At 40.7% G+C, this 17,277-nt stretch overlaps 1 protein-coding gene across 6 annotated transcripts in view; it reads right to left on the reverse strand.

The window, feature by feature from the left end:
• GNE (glucosamine (UDP-N-acetyl)-2-epimerase/N-acetylmannosamine kinase) overlaps positions 1 to 15,840 on the reverse strand; it is a 41,856-nt gene extending 26,016 nt beyond the window's left edge. Inside the window, exons 1-4 of one of the 6 annotated variants that reach the window (XM_043566191.1) lie at positions 15,690 to 15,827; positions 10,289 to 10,494; positions 3,502 to 3,953; positions 1,958 to 2,110 (exon numbers count right to left, since the gene is read on the reverse strand). In XM_043566191.1, coding sequence (XP_043422126.1) covers positions 1,958 to 2,110; positions 3,502 to 3,953; positions 10,289 to 10,452 — 769 coding nt within the window. In that variant the 5' untranslated portion in view covers positions 10,453 to 10,494; positions 15,690 to 15,827. Of the gene's footprint in view, positions 1 to 1,957; positions 2,111 to 3,501; positions 3,954 to 10,288; positions 10,495 to 15,379 lie in introns of all 6 variants that reach the window. The other 5 variants (XM_043566189.1, XM_043566187.1, XM_043566188.1 and 2 more) reach the window with 5 other exon arrangements.
• Positions 15,841 to 17,277: the final 1,437 nt, after the last annotated feature.

A 17,277-nucleotide genomic window follows, 5' to 3' on the forward strand; every position in this document is an offset into this window, starting at 1 on the left:
TTCTATTCTCCTCCATTGGGGAATTGGGCACTAAGCCTCATAATGATAAATGGATGCCGTGATTCTTACTTCCCTAAAGTTCCTTGTGTTAATTTTATCAAAAGCCCCGCGAGGAGGAGAGGGGCATGTAGCAGACATGATTTGGGCATTCCTGGGACCTTTATTTTCACTGGGGAAAAATATCTCTAATTCTAAAGTGTGTACAATCAGGAAAGTATATTATAAACAGAGTATCGCGGACAATGAATATTGAATCAGAGATATATAATTACATTACCAAATATTTATAGAAAAATTAAAGGGTTAGAAGAATCAATATTAACATTTTTGAAATACTAATATGTTACCTGGATGAAACCTGGGTTGGGAGTTCTTCTTTTTTCCAACTAACATCCTACTTTGTTTCCCCTAATAGAAAAGATTATTCAAGAGACACTAAGAAGGATACTTTCAGAGTAAGATGCTGACATCTTGGTACTGCAGAGAAGGGTCCTGCCTCCTTTACCAAAAAATGCCTAAAAGCTCAGCAACGAGTGGTGTCAGCTAAACCAGTACTTGAAAATTCTATAGCACCAGGCCCTGCTCTGCATTTCTTACTTATAGCTCACATTCCCATTAACCTGCCTAAGGTCTCACTAGCACCAAAGGCTACAGTACCACCCACCAGTAGGTGATCAACCAGGTCAGGCTTAAGGACAAACTGGTTGGGGACTCCGGATCTAAACTGCCTGTGGGAAATACAAATCAAAACCACACTCAGGTATCACCTCACGCCAGTCAGAGTGGCCAAAATGAACAAATCAGGAGACTATAGATGCTGGAGAGGATGTGGAGAAACGGGAACCCTCTTGCACTGTTGGTGGGAATGCAAATTGGTGCAGCCGCTCTGGAAAGCAGTGTGGAGGTTCCTCAGAAAATTAAAAATAGACCTACCCTATGACCCAGCAATAGCACTGCTAGGAATTTATCCAAGGGATACAGGAGCACTGATGCATAGGGCCACTTGTACCCCAATGTTCATAGCAGCACTCTCAACAATAGCCAAATTATGGAAAGAGCCTAAATGTCCATCAACTGATGAATGGATAAAGAAATTGTGGTTTATATACACAATGGAATATTACGTGGCAATGAGAAAAAATGAAATATGGCCTTTTGTAGCAACGTGGATGGAACTGGAGAGTGTGATGCTAAGTGAAATAAGCCATACAGAGAAAGACAGACACCATATGGTTTCACTCTTATGTGGATCCTGAGAAACTTAACAGGAACCCATGGGGGAGGGGAAGGAAAAAAAAAAAAAAAAAGAGGTTAGAATGGGAGAGAGCCAAAGCATAAGAGACTGTTAAAAACTGAGAACAAACTGAGGGTTGATGGGGGGTGGGAGGGAGGAGAGGGTGGGTGATGGGTATTGAGGAGGGCACCTTTTGGGATGAGCACTGGGTGTTGTATGGAAACCAATTTGTCAATAAATTTCAGAAAAAAATAAATAAATAAATAAATAAATAAATAAATAAATAAACTGCCTGTGCTCAAGATTAAGGTATAGCTAATATAAATAAGGGAACAAGAAATAACAGTAAGGGCTATTTTATTGCACTCACTCGGATCATTACTTTCCTAGAGATACCCTTTCACTTTCTAAGGTTTGTCTTCTGGCTATTGCATTTTCTCATTGGTGGAAACTGGGGGACAGAGACTAAACTTGGAACTAGAGTGGAGATTAGAGAAAACTTTTTTTAAGTATTTCTTTCTTTCCTACCCAGTTTCTATCAGACTTGGCAAAAACATCACAAACTTTAATCCACTACAAAATTGGTGACCCCCTAAAAACTGGAATGCATTTCAGAATACAGTGGCCTTCAATGATAAGATAAGATAGGAGGGGCAGTCAAAAGGGGACATAATAGAAACATAAAATCAGAAAAGGAGGTGGCATAATTTCATTTCCAATTACCTGCATCAATGTTTGGAAACAGAACTAGGGTCCGCTTGTTAAATGAGATAAGCGCATCCAATGTTAATTCAAACATTTTTATGGAATGCTTAATGTCAGTGGTCACAGGGTGCTGTAGCGCAACAATGTAATCTTTAGATTTTACATCATCACCTGTTTAAAGAAAATCAAACCACGTTGCTTCATTAGTTAAGAATCTTAAAGAGGAAGAAGCAAATTCTAAAACGTAAGACCCCAAAGTCTGTGTTTTCAAAAGTTCTAAGGAAAAGCCAGTTTGTCACATTCCAGGTAGAGTATCTGGACATAGGATCAAACACTAAGAACTTGGAGCGCCTGGGTGGCTCAGTCGGTTAAGCATCCAACTCTTGATTTTGGCTCAAGTCATGATCTCACAGTCCTGAGATCAAGTTCCGAGCTGGGCTTGGCACTGGATGTGGACCTTAAGATTCTCTCTCCCTCTCTGCCCCTCCCTGTGCACTCTCTCTCAAAAAAATAAAAATAAAAAAAAATAAAAATAAAAAAGAATTTAGAGCACCAAGTCCAAGAATCCAGCAAATTTTATAAAGGTGCTTGCTACCATAAACAAAATATCTAACTTTAAGTAGCTGTCACTAGAACCCATTGTTTTAAAACCGAAAATAGTTCAGGGGCACCTGGGTGGCTCAGTTGGTTAAGCATCTGACTCTTGATTTCGACTCAGGTCATGAGATCAAGCCCCAAGTCAGGCTCTGCACTGACAGCATGGAGCATGCTTGGGATTCTCTCTCTCCTCGCTTCTCTCTGCCCCTCTCCTGCTCACATGCACACTCTTGCACTCTCTCTCTCTCTCTCTCTCAAAATAAACTTTAAAGTAAATAAATAGCCACCTGAGTGGCTCAACTTTAAAGTAAATAAATAGGGGCACCTGAGTGGCTCAGTCAGTTGGGCATCCAACTCTTAGTTTCAGTTCAGGTCATGATCTCAGTCTGTGGGATCAAGCCCCACACTGGGCTCTGCACTAACAGCATGGAGCCTGCATGGGATTTTTTCTCTCCCTCTCTCTCTGCCCCTCCCCTGCTTCTGCTCTAAGTGAACATTAAAAAATAATAAAAATAAATAAATTAAATAAAATCCAAAATATTTCAAAGCATTAGAAAAATGTAAATCTTCTCCGTTTCTAGCAAATTACCAGCAGTTTAATGAATCGATGAAACTCAAGATTACTTTAAGGTGTAGCTAAACATGATCTCAGGGTTCATGAGTTCGAGCCCCACATCAGGCTCTGTGCTGACAGAACGGAGCCTGCTTGGGATTCTCTCTCTTCCTCTCTCTCTGCCCCTTCCCTGCTCACACGTGGGTGTGCACTCTCTCTCAAAATAAGTAAAAATAAAAACTTGAGAAGTCTCAGAGAGGTGAAGTCATGCCATAAGGTAAGATCTATGAACTAAAACTTTAGCCTTCCGATTTCTAATGGAATATTCTACCTACAATGGTTTCTGAAAGAACTGAAACATACCCAACACCGACAAAAACAACCATCAGAGTGAATACAGTTTGATACGTACCTAACCACATCCGAATGATGCTCATGTAGTCTTTGTTCTTGGCAGAGAGAAGTTTGTCATAGGAAGGGCAGCCTGCCAGAAGGATGCGATCATGGTCCTCACACATGGATATCAGGTGCTGCTCTGCACTTCGGGTGCAACACACATGATAATGAGCCAGTTTTGTTATGGCATGTCTGATAGAATCGTCAATGGTCCCACTGACTTCTCCCCCTTCAATGTGAAGGATTCGGATATTCATCAAGGCAGCAGAAGTAGCCAGAGCCAGGGCATCAAATCTGTCTCCATGAACAATCATGATATCAGGCTTCAAACGATTAAGGACATCTGGTAGCTTCACTAGGGCCAGGCCTACTGACTCCACCATGGCTGCCTCATCTTCCCCCCTAACAATCGTGTGTAGCCTGGTGTTAATGTCAAAGTCATCTTGTTCAATCATGCGATATGTGTTCCTAAAGCAGGAGAGAAATAAAGATATGAGAGCATGTTCTTCAACACAGGACCATAAAAACATATGAAAAACCAATCTAAGAGCAACGCTGAAGGGAGAAATATTTTATAAAATGTACTTGTTAAAATAGACAAACTGAGGGGCATCTGGGTGGCGCAGTCGGTTAAGCGTCCGACTTCAGCCAGGTCACGATCTCGCAGTCTGGGAGTTCGAGCCCCGTGTCGGGCTCTGGGCTGATGGCTCAGAGCCTGGAGCCTGTTTCCGATTCTGTGTCTCCCTCTCTCTCTGCCCCTCCCCCGTTCATGCTCTGTCTCTCTCTGTCCCAAAAATAAATAAACGTTGAAAAAAAATTAAAAAAAAAAATAGACAAACTGAGGTGTAACTTACACACAAAAATTAAAAAGCATAGATCATTAATGTACAGATCCCTTGATTATCTTACATAAATACCCCTATAGCTACTACCCAGATCAAGATATAACATATCCAGCACCCTCACTAGTGTCTCACTAGTGTCCTGGCCAATACCTGGGCACTCAGGGTACTGGGGGAGAATTTTTTTATTAAAATAGAGACCAAAGTTTTTGGTGGTTGACTTTTCTCTTCCTCTTTTTATAAGTTTTTTTTTTTAAAACAATACGCTACCTAATTTTTAAAAAATGTTACTTATAAAAGAAAAGTTCATTTTTTATTAAAAAAAAATAGGCAATCAGGATCCCTGACCTGTCACTATACTATAAATTTCTGAATGATGGAAATTCTCTTCTGAATTTGTACTGTACCATCAGTGCAGCATAATTCTGAATGGGGTGTAAATGTAGGTTTTACAGCATTAAATTGGCTATAAAATGTAATTTCATGTCTGTTTCATGCTTTAGTAACAATAGCAATTCTCAGTGCCTCGAAGTTTCCTGTCTGTTATGGCTGATTTAAAAAAATACGGTTTTTAATAAACATATAATAATGTAATTCTGTATAATTTTTCAAAATCTGTATTTTTAAATTGGAAAATATAGAAAATTATCCTCCCTAAACCTACCACTCAGCAATATCAGTGTAATCATTTTTCTTTTTTCTTGCCATTTTATGCATGATACCTTAACATGGGGAGAACACACACAATTTTATAATCTATTTAATCCATTTCATACATATTTTCTCTGATCATGAAAGATTCTTTACATACATCATTTTACATCATGTGCATGTGCTAACAGTCATTTTACAGATTCCTTGGAATTTTCCTACACAAACCATCATGTTGTCTCTAACAACGGTCTTTACCAGATTGAGTAATTTCCCTTCTATTCAAAGTCTGTTAAGAGCTTTTATCATAACTGATTTAATTTTGTCAAATGCTTTTTTGACCTCTCTTGAGATGATCAGGTATTTCCCCTTTATTCTGTTAATATGTGAATAACACTGATTTTCAAATGTTCTATCAGTCTTGATTTCCTGAGATAAACCTACTTGGTTATGATGTATTAGCTGTTTTTTATATTGCTGAATGTGATTTGTTAATATCTTGTTAAAAAATTTCATGTCTATGGGGGCACCTGGGTGGCTCAGTCGGTTGAGCATCTGACTCTTGACTTTGGCTGAGGTCATGAATCACAGGGTGACAGGATAGAGCCCTGCATTGGGCTCCGTGCTGATCATTTAAGGTCTTCTCTCTCTTTCTCTCCCCGACCCCCACCCACATGCTCTCTAAAATTAAAAAAAAAAAACAAAATTATATCTATGTTCATAAGGGATACTGGTGTAATTTTTTTTCTTACAATGTCTCTGTCAGGTTTTATTATCAAGATTATGCAGATTTTATAAAACAATCTGGGAAAGTTCCCCTCTCCTCTATTTTCTGAAAGAGTTTATGTAGGATTGGTGTTATTCCCAGGGCGCCTGGGTAACTCAGTTAAGTATCTGACTCTTGATTTTGGCTCAAGTCATGATCTCACGGTTTGTGAGTCTGAACCCTGTATCGGGCTCTGCACTGACAGCATATTGTCTGCATAAGATTCTTCTCCCTCTCTCTGCCCCCTCCCTCACTTGTGCATGCTCTCTCTCTCTCTGAAACATAAACTTAAAAAAAAATTTTTAATATAGAAGAATTTTGGTGTTATTTCCAAAGGGGGAAAAAGAGAAAAAGACAAACCAAGAAACAGACTCTTAACTGTAGAGGACAAACTGATGGTTACGGCGGTGGGGGGGGGGGGGGGGGGCAGGAATACATGAACTAGGTGATGGTGATTAAAGAGTATACTTATCATGACGAGTACTGGGTAATGCATACAATCATGATATTATATACCTGAAACTAATATAACACTGTATGTTAACTATACTGGAATTCAAATTAAAAACTAAAAAAAAAAAAAAAGACTGGTGTTATTTCTTGCTTAAATGTTTGATAGATTTCATAAGTGACCCCATCTCTGTAGGAAATTATTTTCATAGGAAGTGTTTAATAATGAACTCAATTTCTTTGATATAGGACTATTGTGATTCTTCTATTTCTTCTGTGTCAGTTTGGTAAGCAGTGTTTTTTTTCAAAGACTTTGTCCATTTTATATACACTGATTGCCAACTTTACTGGCTTAATATTTTTTTATTCTTTTAATGGCTATAAGATCAGTAGTTATATCCTCTTTCTCATCTTAAATTGGTAATCTCTGTGTTCTCTTTTTCTTATGCTCTGCTAGGAATTTGTCAACTTAATATTTTTAAATATAATTCTTTTATTGCTTAACCTACTTCTGTTTCATTGAATTCCACTCTTCATTCTTTTCTCCCTTCTACTTACTGAGGTGCCTTCTCATCTTTTTCTCATTTAAGAAAGTGAAAATAGACAATTAACTCGAAACTTCTCCTTTGTTACCTAAGTATTTAAAGCTATAAATTTCCTCCAAGCACTCCTTCATCTGTACCCACAAATTTTGATATACTGTAATATTATTCAGTTCAGAAGATTTTCCAATTTCCCTTAAAACTTACTTGGTCCACAGGCTTAGAACTCAACAGTAAGAACGGGGTGCCTGCGTGGTTCAGCTGGTTAAGCATCTGACTTTGGCTCAGGTCATGATCTCACAGTTCGTGAGTTTGGCCTTGCATCAGGCTCTCTGCCCTCAGCTTGGAACCCACTTTGGATCCTCTGTCTCCCTTTCTGCCCCTCCCTCACTTGCTGTCATGCTCTCGCGCGTGCTCTCTCTCTCTCTCAAAAATGAATTAACATAGGGGCGCCTGGGTGGCTCAGTCGGTTAAGCGGCCGACTTCGGCTCAGGTCATGATCTTGCAGTCCGTGAGTTCGAGCCCCGCGTCGGGCTCTGTGCTGACAGCCTGGAGCCTGTTTCAGATTGTGTCTCCCTCTCTCTGACCCTCCCCTGTTCATGCTCTATCTCTCCCTGTCTCAAAAATAAAATGTTAAAAAAAATTTTTTTTAAATGAACATTAATAAAAAAATTTAAAAAAAGAAGAACTCAGCAGTAAGAGAAAACAACCTCATTTTTTTAATTTGAGAGAGAGTGTGCATGAGCAGTGGAGAAAGGCAGAGGGAGAGAGAGAATCCTAAGCAGGCTCCACACTCAGCCAGAGCCTGACACAGGGCTCAATCCCACGATCCGGGGATCATGGCCTGAACCAAAATCAAGAGTTGGATGCTCAACCAACTAAGCCACTCTGGTGCCCCAAAACAACCTGATTTAAAAATGAGCTAAAGACCTTAACAGACACCTCATCACAGATGATACAAAATTGGCAAATAAGCATATGCAAAGCTGCTCCCCATCATAGAACACAGAAATGCAAATTAAAACGAGATACTGCTACAAACCTATTAGAATGGCCAAAATCAGAACACTGACAACACCAAATGCTGACAAGGAAGTGGAACAACAGGTACACTCACCCACTGATGGTGGGAAAACAAAATGATACAGCCACTTTGGATGACAGCTCAGTAGTTTCCTACAAAACTAAACATATTCTTACCACACAATCCAGCAATCATGCTCCTTGGTATTTCCCAAAGGAGCTGAAAACTTATGTCCACACAAAAATCTGCAAAACGGATATTTACAGCAGCTTTATTCATAAATGCCTCAACTTGGAAGTAACTAAGATGCCCTTCAGTAGGTGAATCAATCAATAAACTATGGTATATCCAGAAAATGGAGTATTATTCAGTGCTAAAAAGAAAGGAATATCAAACCATGAAAATGCATGGAGACTTAAATGCATATTACTAAGTGAAAGAAACCAATCTGAAATGACTGTGTACTTTATGATTCCAACTATGGCATTGTGGAAAAGACAAATCTATGGAGATGGTAAAAGGAACAGTGGTTAAAGAACAGATTTTTAGGGCAGTGAAAGGAAACGACTCTGATACTATAATGGTAGATACGTGTCATTATACATTTGCCCAAACATATAGGATTTAAACCACCATGGTGAGCCCTAATGTAAACTATGGACTTTCGATAATAATGAAGTACCAATTTAAGTTCAACTGTAACAAATGTACCACTAGGGATGGAGGGCTGATGTTGAAAATGAGAAAGACTATGCATGTGTGGAGGCAGAACCCTCTGCTCAATTTTGCTGTAGACCCAAAACTGCTCTAAAATTTAAAAAAATTTTTTATTACCAACTCCTAGGAAATGAATGAACAAATGAATTTCTAAGTAGTCTGTTGTTACTTATTTGATTTTCTTTTTCACCCAATTCTTAGGAGTATAAAAATACTATGTTTTTTAAAAATGTTTATTTATTTGACAGAGAGAGAACACACACGTGGGTACAAGCAAGAGAGGCAGAGAGATGGGGGGGGGGGGGGGCGAGGGGGTGGGTAGAGAGAGAGAATCCCAAGCAGGCTCCATGCTGTCAGCGAAGAGCCCCATGCAGGGCTCAAACCCGTGAACCATGAGATCATGACCTGAGCCGAAATCAAGAGTCAAATACTTAACCAACTGAGCCACCCAGACACCCCTAAAAATGCTGTTTTTAAAAAAAGTACCCAGGTAGTTGAAATAGAAGGTAGCTTATTTTTCTGTTGTTTTAATGTCTTTTAATATAATAATACATTCGAATGGTTTAAAATTTAAGATACAAAAGGTTCTACAGGGAAAAGGCTACCTTCTCACTTTTGTTTCCCAGTCATCCAGTTCCTCTCCCGGAAACTTATGTCAGTGTACTTCATACAACATTTCCATTAAGTACCAGTCAAGTTGCCTATCTATCAGTCTCACCAAACAAATACTGCCTTTCTAACCTTATAGTGGCTGGCAGATAAGAGACCTAGCACAAGTTCCTTCACAGCCTCTCTTCCACTAGTCTTCCTGTCAAATTCTTCTCACAGAAGTACAAGAACCACTTAGACTTTCATCTCAGGCTCTGGCTAAAATTTCTCTTCTACTTTGCTCTATGTACATACGAAAACCCAGTGGATTTTCTTAGATAGCCAGAATTCATTTGACATGTTTAAAACCTATGAATTTTTGAGCTAGCCATAAGTTTCTTCTCTACTTTATGTATTTACCTAGAGCGGACTGGTTTTTAGAGACAGGTTTTTGTTTGCTTTTGCTCTTGTTGTTGTCTTGCTTTTAAAGAATAGTCTGAAAAAGGCAATTGTACTTTAACACAAGGTTCTCTCACATGTAATAGTGTATTATTGATATCTTTGGAAACTGCATTAATATTTTTATGCCACAAGAGTGCACTAAATGCCACTTTATTACACAGAACACAATGAATGTTTATCTCTGGTTTAGACATTCTATTCCAAGATTTCCCAACTGTCATTTTTTCAAATTTAGACTGTGATCAATAATAAACCTAATATCACCAAAATAAATACCAATGGTAATGTAACATTCTACCTTATGTTGTAGATCAATTAGATTTTTAAAATCTTATTCCATATCTACTACTTGGGATGCGGTCAATCTATACATGAGTTTTAACACAGTACCATTAGAAGTCACAAAATACATTACAGGTAGTTACATTATTGTAGTCACACAATATAGATTTATAAGTAGCATTTCTCCTGAATGTAACAATAATAAAAATATTTATGGCTTTCATTTATCAAGCACCTATTAAGCAGCAACACTGTGATGGACGCTTTACAGCACAATCTCCGTTCTCCACAGTAACATGCAACATAGGTTTTCATTCCATTTTATAACTGAGGAACCTGAAGATGCAACTTCTCCAAGCCATATAAAAACTAAATGGCACAACTGGGATTTGAAGCTAGGTCCACATGAGGCCAAGAGCCAAGCTCTCTGCACACCTTGTTGCAATTAAGAATATCATAAGAAAATGCTTTCATCTTACCCATAATCATCTATCAGGTGAGAGCCAAGTACCACCACATCAAGTTCAAAGAACTCAGGTTCCATTTTAATGCCAAACATGATCGGGGCAAGTTTCGAATAATCAGCACGGTTGCAAGTTGCAACACAAACCCGAAGCTTTCGGTTATTCCCATTCTTCTCCATGACTTGTTTCTTTTGCTTTGAAAGATTCTTAAAATAGAGTTCCTAAAGTTGCAAAAACAAATTATTTATAACCAGAATGATAGGTCCTAGATACAAACACAGAATTCTGCAGTTCTAATAAGCCTTTAACCAACATTTAACACAGTGCTTCTTAACCTTTTTTCCACCCCCACTCCTGTGTGACACACCCACTGGTACACCCAGAGCTAAGAAATTCCAGCTGACAAATTCCACCCCTTTCTGTGACACTTAAGAAAACACACTGGAATGCAATTAAGAAACAGTGATATAAATCAACTCCTCTTTGAAGGGCAAGGAACCATCAGCTCTTAATTAGTTAGAAACTACTTTCAATGTCTCACAACTGATCCCAACATACCGGTCTACTACAAAACTGTGACTGAGAATAACTGATCTAGTTCAACTCTCTCTTTTACAAAAAGGGAAACACAGGTCTTGAAAGAGGAAATTAACTCAAGGTTCAAGATCACATTTTATAAGGGATAAGATCTATTCCCCCTCACACTAAATACCCACTATATACAAAGCACTGTGATTAGTGCTGAGGAAGAGAACGGTAAAATAAAAACCCCTACCTTCAAAGCCTCATTAGCACCTACAGCCAGTGCCTACAAACTTGACAACTCCAAATGCCTACGAGACGAGACATCTCTTGTCTTATACACACACCTTAAAGTCAGTAGCCCAACCCAAACTTACTTTTTTCCCCCTCATTTCTGTTCCTCCTTCCTTGTTATGTAAGTCAGTTATGAACTTCCATTCATCCAAATGCTCTGACATCCTTGTCTTCTCTGTTCCTTACTTTGTACCTCCCAAGCCCTGTCAATTCCGCCTCCTAAACAGCTTTCAAATCTAGCTCCTCCTCTTCCCCCCCACCAGGACATCTCCCAGCCCAACCTCTCATTTTAGGTTTGAACTACTGTTAAGAGGTGCCACAGGGATTTGCCTGTTGCCAGTCTTTGCCTGCCTCGCACAGGCTTTCAGAGTGATCGGTCCAAAGTTTGTAAATCTGATTACCATGATCGACAGAATACATAACGTATGGATGAAGTACGAATTGCTGATCTGGGCCTAGCCCATCTTTCCAACCACTTCTCCTCGACCTACAATTACCTGTACTTGGTGCCAAAGCCATACCAAAGTGCCTGCGGTTCAACCAGCGAATCTTCAAATCTCTGTGCCTTTCTAGATAGAAGTACCTCTACCTAAAACTTCCTTTTCCCCTTGCCTGGCCTCCTCCCCATTCTTCAAAACCCGGTCTCAGGGTTGCCTCTTACTGAAAACCCTGACATAAACTTTGGTCCCTCTCCACCTCACCCCTTTTAGTTGCTATCTTCCTCTGAGCAGTGTGGCCTTACCATACACATATATACTTTTGTTCAACTCCTCTGCCCTCCTGCCATCTACACCCTTCATTCAAAAGTAAAAATTGGTGGCAAGGGATAAGAGATGTTTTATGGAGCATTTTAAACTTCTCTATATCAATGTGAAATTCCACCTCATGGATGCAATGCTTTTGCTTCAGGAAGTGTGTCAATATTTAGAACTTGCAATCAGTAATACAGAGAAGCTTGAGTAAAGATGCCAGTAAAAGGGGAGCTGCCTTTTAGACCAGGATACTCTAAAACCCGCTGGAAATCTCATCAGTGGCCATCTCACCTCTGTATTGGGCTAGAACTTCTGTGAGCACACAAACTGCCCCATCATTAGGCCCATTCTGAACTTCACAATCTCTGGTAAAAGCTAATGGCACCCAACAGAAATCATTTATAAAATAATGAAATAAGCATCTGTCAAGACAGTTGTATTCATAAGCTCTAACCAACTACCAATATCGTTAAAGGCAAAAATATTTTTCCAAAAATGGTTATTTTAAATGTTCTTGTGCATTATCCCTCTTTCACTGATGATTAAATTTGAGTTGAATAACTTGTTGGTGATATTCAACTTGCTGGGTGGGGCAAAGCAAATCTTTCATGGTTGGTTAATTTGTTTTCATTTAAGAAGAACAGTAAACTCTATCTTGCAATACTAAAATACTTAGTATTTACCAAGTAAGTCAAAGGTTATTCTAACAAAACTGAGAGTAACCTAGCTAAATAAACCAACAATGAAAAAGGCAAAAATGTTATTAAGGCCAAAGCTTTAAGGAAAGGAAGTTAAATCTTAAAAATATGGTAGAATGGCTTAAGGGGAGAAGTTTTATATATATACATATATATGTGTGTGTGTGTGTGTGTGTGTATATATATATATATATATATATAATTTTAACTTATTTTTTGATTAGGTAATACATTTGCATGGTTTAAAACTGAGAAGTCACAAGAGGCTACATAGCAAAAATTCTTCTCATCTGTGTTCCCCAGCCATGTAGTTCTTCTCACTGGATGCTATGAGTTACTATATTCTTATCTATACTTCTATAAGTAAACTATATGCATATATAAATACAGATGTATTTGCTTACAAATACATACAGCACATATTATGCAACTGGTAACATTCTACAAACGGATATTCATACCTTGCTTTTTAAAATGCTTTTAATTTGGGGGCATCTGGGTGGCTCAGTCGGTTGAGCATCCGACTTCAGCTCAGGTCATGATCTCACGGTCCGTGAGTTTGAGCCCCACATCAGGCTCTGTGCTGACAGCTCAGAGCCTGGAGCCTGTGTCAGATTAGTCTCCCTCTCTCTCTGCCCCTCCCCTGCTCATGCTCTGTTTCTCTCTGTCTCAAAAATAAATAAAAACATTTTTTTAATTTAAAAAACATGCTTTTAATTTTGTTTCTGAATTGAATGGGGAAATTGGAAAACTTAAAAGGCACTGGAAATATTAAACCTAAAGGTGCAAAAAGTTTTGAAAATTGCACCATCAACTCTTCAAATATATGAAGGGTATGAGAACCCCAAAAGTAAAAATAATCAATGTCACAAACATTTATGTGCAGAGAACTGAGAACAGTTCTTATATGAACTTAATATGAAGAGAGCTGAGACAGACACAGAGCTGAGAAAGACCTAGTCTCTGATTTTTAGAAACTTAAATCTAATACCTGACACCAGGCCACATAATAGATCTTAACTAGTTCACTTTCCCAAATAGGAGCACCAGAAACAAAATACATTTTTTTTCAGCCCAGTATACATTATCATTTATTCTGCATAAGAGGTCATACCCAAAGATACATTTTTATACTGAGAACTGTGACCAGAGTCCCCGTAACCAGTATAGAATGAGTAAATGTGGCAAAATGGACTTAAACTATACCAGCATGATTTAAGTTGCATAAAGTGCAATGTAAAGGAAACAAGATAAAATTCGTTTACACTCTGGAATGCCAGACAGCAATTAAAAAGAATGGACTATGTCTATATTTGTCCACACTTGTGAATCTCAGCAACAGAACATTAGAGGAAAACAACAAATTCTAAAATCTTAGATACATAAGGTACCATTTTTTTGTAAATGTCTTAATGTATAATGTACTGTTTAAATGTATAAAACATTATATGTTGTTTATTTCTCTACAGGAAAGTTACACACCAACTCAGGAAAGTAGTTATTATCTCTGGAGAGGGAGAGAAGGGAAAGAAAAATGGGGCTGAAAAGGCTTAGGTAACATTTATTTTTTTTAATCATACCACAGGCAGAGATGTGAAACAAACACGGTAACATATTAATATGTGTTAAATCTTGGTGACTGGTAGAGGGTGTCATATTGTCTTCTGTCCTTTTCAGCATACTTGAAATTGTCACTATCAAAATAAGAAATCTTTTTTTTTTTTTTTTTAAGAATCTTTTAAATAGACACTGTGAAGTAGGTATGTTGTCCACATTTCCCTCAAGCCTAAAGCTCAGAAAGTCAGGAGGGGCTGGATATTTACACCCATTTCACCTATTAATTCCAGAACTGTAACTAAAATATAGCTAAATTTCAGAGAAGTATGCTTTCATCTCGAATTCACTGGCAGTCTCTGAGAAACCCAATTCTTAAAGCCCACTTCCTGCATTCTCTCAAGAGTGATCATTTTACATACTAACAAAAGGTGATCAACATGATCAACACTTCCCAGAAAAATATTCCTCTGGACCTCTCAACTGAACTGTTGGAAAAAGACTCACCAGCGCTTGGCTCAAGTAGTCACTGAGCAGAGGAAACAGTAACAGTAAGCATCTGCTAAGTACTTCTGAGGTGCTAAGCACTAACTATATTTAGAGCTTTACATTAACCATCTCATCCTGAGAGCCCTCTCACCAATCCCATTTTACAGACGGGGACACTGAGGTACAGACAAAATAATTTACCTGCCCCAAAGTACAGTTTGTTGCCAGAACTAAAAATCAGACCCAGCACGCAGGATATTACACATCCAGTGTTTGCCTAGTGTCTGTTCCTTAACATCCACGGGCCTTCTTCGTGGCAGGTCTTGCCAAGCTCCATAGCAATTAAGAGAACATGACATACCACTCTTTCCTCGGTGCAGCGGGGATGCGACTTACAATTAAGACGGAAGGAGCTATGTAAAAGCGGCCTGAAATTTCTGAAGCCTATTCCCGAGCTTTAGTTTGGTTTGGCCTCTTCCAGAGCTTCTCTAGCTGGGTTAGCCAATTATCTAGACTGCTACACGGCACTCCTCTCTTTCCGAGGAGCCCAGAATACTTGTTCGTGCTCTAACAATTTTACAGGTGTGCTCAAGATTGGAGAGGAAAATAAACGCGCATCAAACTACTACGGAAGCCCAGACTCAGAATGGCAGGGTTGGGCGCAGACCTTCCAACTCATCTTTTAATCCAACCCTTTACACCCCAGGGCAACTTGTCTGTCAAGGAGCTCTCCGCCCTCTTTTGCACACCCCCGTAACAGAACCCTCACTATCTCCCAGGACAGCCCCTTTCCTTACTGGGCAGCGCTGCCCGGGGGATGGAATCATGCCAGGCCTCCGGCTACCCGCCCGGGGCCCGCAATGAAGCGGTCTGCTCCGCGGGCCACAAGACGGAGCCCGTAACAGGAATACGGAGGGGCCCTGGTACGTAGGCCTGCGAAGACCGGGCGAGGCCAGGGTCTGTGCGGGCCTGGGGACGCGGAGAGGTACCGGGCGGCCGCCGGGCTGCGGGGGCCACGAGGCGGAGACCGGGGGAAGAGGCCGTGGGGGTCCGAAGGATGCTCTCCCCGGCCCGTCTCCCGAGTCCCGGCCGACGCGGGGCTCTCACCACACGCTGGCGCGCAGCTCCCTCGCACGCCGCCGCCACCCCGCCTCGCGGGCAGAGCCGAACGCAGCACCAGCAAGCGGGCCGGCCCAAGACCGCCCCCGCGCCTTCCGCACGTCGGCCGAGCGCGCGGACGACTTGGGTCTAGATCCCAGCCACGCACTCCCCTGCACGCCCACCCCGAGCGCCGAATCGGCGAACGCGCCCTTACGTAACCTGAGAGCGACCCTGTGATTGGCTGCGCCTTCCCGTGCCCCACCCCCTGGCCAAACGGTCTTTGCAGGGGGCCGGTGCAGGGGCGCCGAGGGCCTTCCGTTGTCGTGGCGGTCGGGGTCTTGCTGGTCTCGCTCTGTTCCCGCCCCGACGCCTTCTCTTGCGCCGCTACGCACGCTCGGGAGCCCGGGTCCTCACCCAGGGTAGTGGTTTTGGCCTTGCACCCAGGGGGAATTAGGCCTTGTATTCCCTCGGGCATTTTATAGGCTATCACCAAAACAATTCTGCCGTGCAGCCGGTCAGCCACAGAGCCATCTCTTGAGTTAAACCCTTGTCGCTCCAAGACCGTGTCTCCTAGAAGGCTCTGATGGAGTGTTGATGACCCAAACAAGCCACACACCGGCTGATCCTTATAAGACGCTCAGCCTAGGCCTCCTCTTTAGGAAACTTCCCACCAGCCCTGCCCCAGGGACATCGGTCTGGGAACTTGGCAGCAGCAGAAAAGGTGTCAGGGAAAAGGCTCCCACAGCTCCTAATAAAGGCTTTTTAGTGATCTTTTCAAATCGCTAAGGCACCAGTGACAAACGTTGAATGAGTTGGTGTTACAAAACAGTAAAACATTTTTTTTACAATCCTTAAGTAATTTACCACAGGTAAAACTATTTAAATAATCTAACAACCCATCCAGAGTTGTTGCTATAAAGCAAATTTCAGGGGCACCTGAGTGGCTCAGCTGGCTAAGTGTTCAGGTCATGATTTCACAGCTCCTGAGCTCAAGCCCCAGCTAGGGCTCTGTGCTGACAGCTTAGAGCCTGGAGCCTGCTTCAGATTCTGTCTCAATCTTTCTCTGCCCCTCCCCTGCTCATTCACTATCTCTTCAAATATAAATAAACACTTAAAAAATTTTTTTTCAAATCCAATCAAACTTTTGCACATCGTGTATTTCAATTCATGATGAAGTTCTAGGGGTGCCTGGGTGGCTCAGTTGGTTAAGCGTCCAATTTCAGCTCAGGTCATGATGTTACAGTTTGGGAGATAGAGCCCCACATTGGGGCTCTGTGCTGACAGCTCAGAGCCTGGAGCTTGCTTTGGATTCTGTGTCTCCCTCTCTGTCTGCCCCTCCCCTGCTTGTGCTCGCGCTCTCTCTCTCTCTCTCAAAAATAAATAAACATTAATAATGAAGCTCTAATTTGCAGAGTACTCAATATACTATCAGTTACCCTGCAACTAGCTTGGAGCTACTAGAAGGTCATATCAGACACAAAAGGAGAGATCTTAAGGGGATTTGTGTAAGTAAGTGCCATCAGATTTCTTTTTAAAATATCACTTGGGCTACTATGGAGAGAATGGATTAGCATTTAAAGAATAGTGGCAGTGT

Source organism: Prionailurus bengalensis, chromosome D4 (assembly GCF_016509475.1).
Source record: "Prionailurus bengalensis isolate Pbe53 chromosome D4, Fcat_Pben_1.1_paternal_pri, whole genome shotgun sequence".
Lineage (NCBI taxonomy): Eukaryota > Metazoa > Chordata > Mammalia > Carnivora > Felidae > Prionailurus > Prionailurus bengalensis.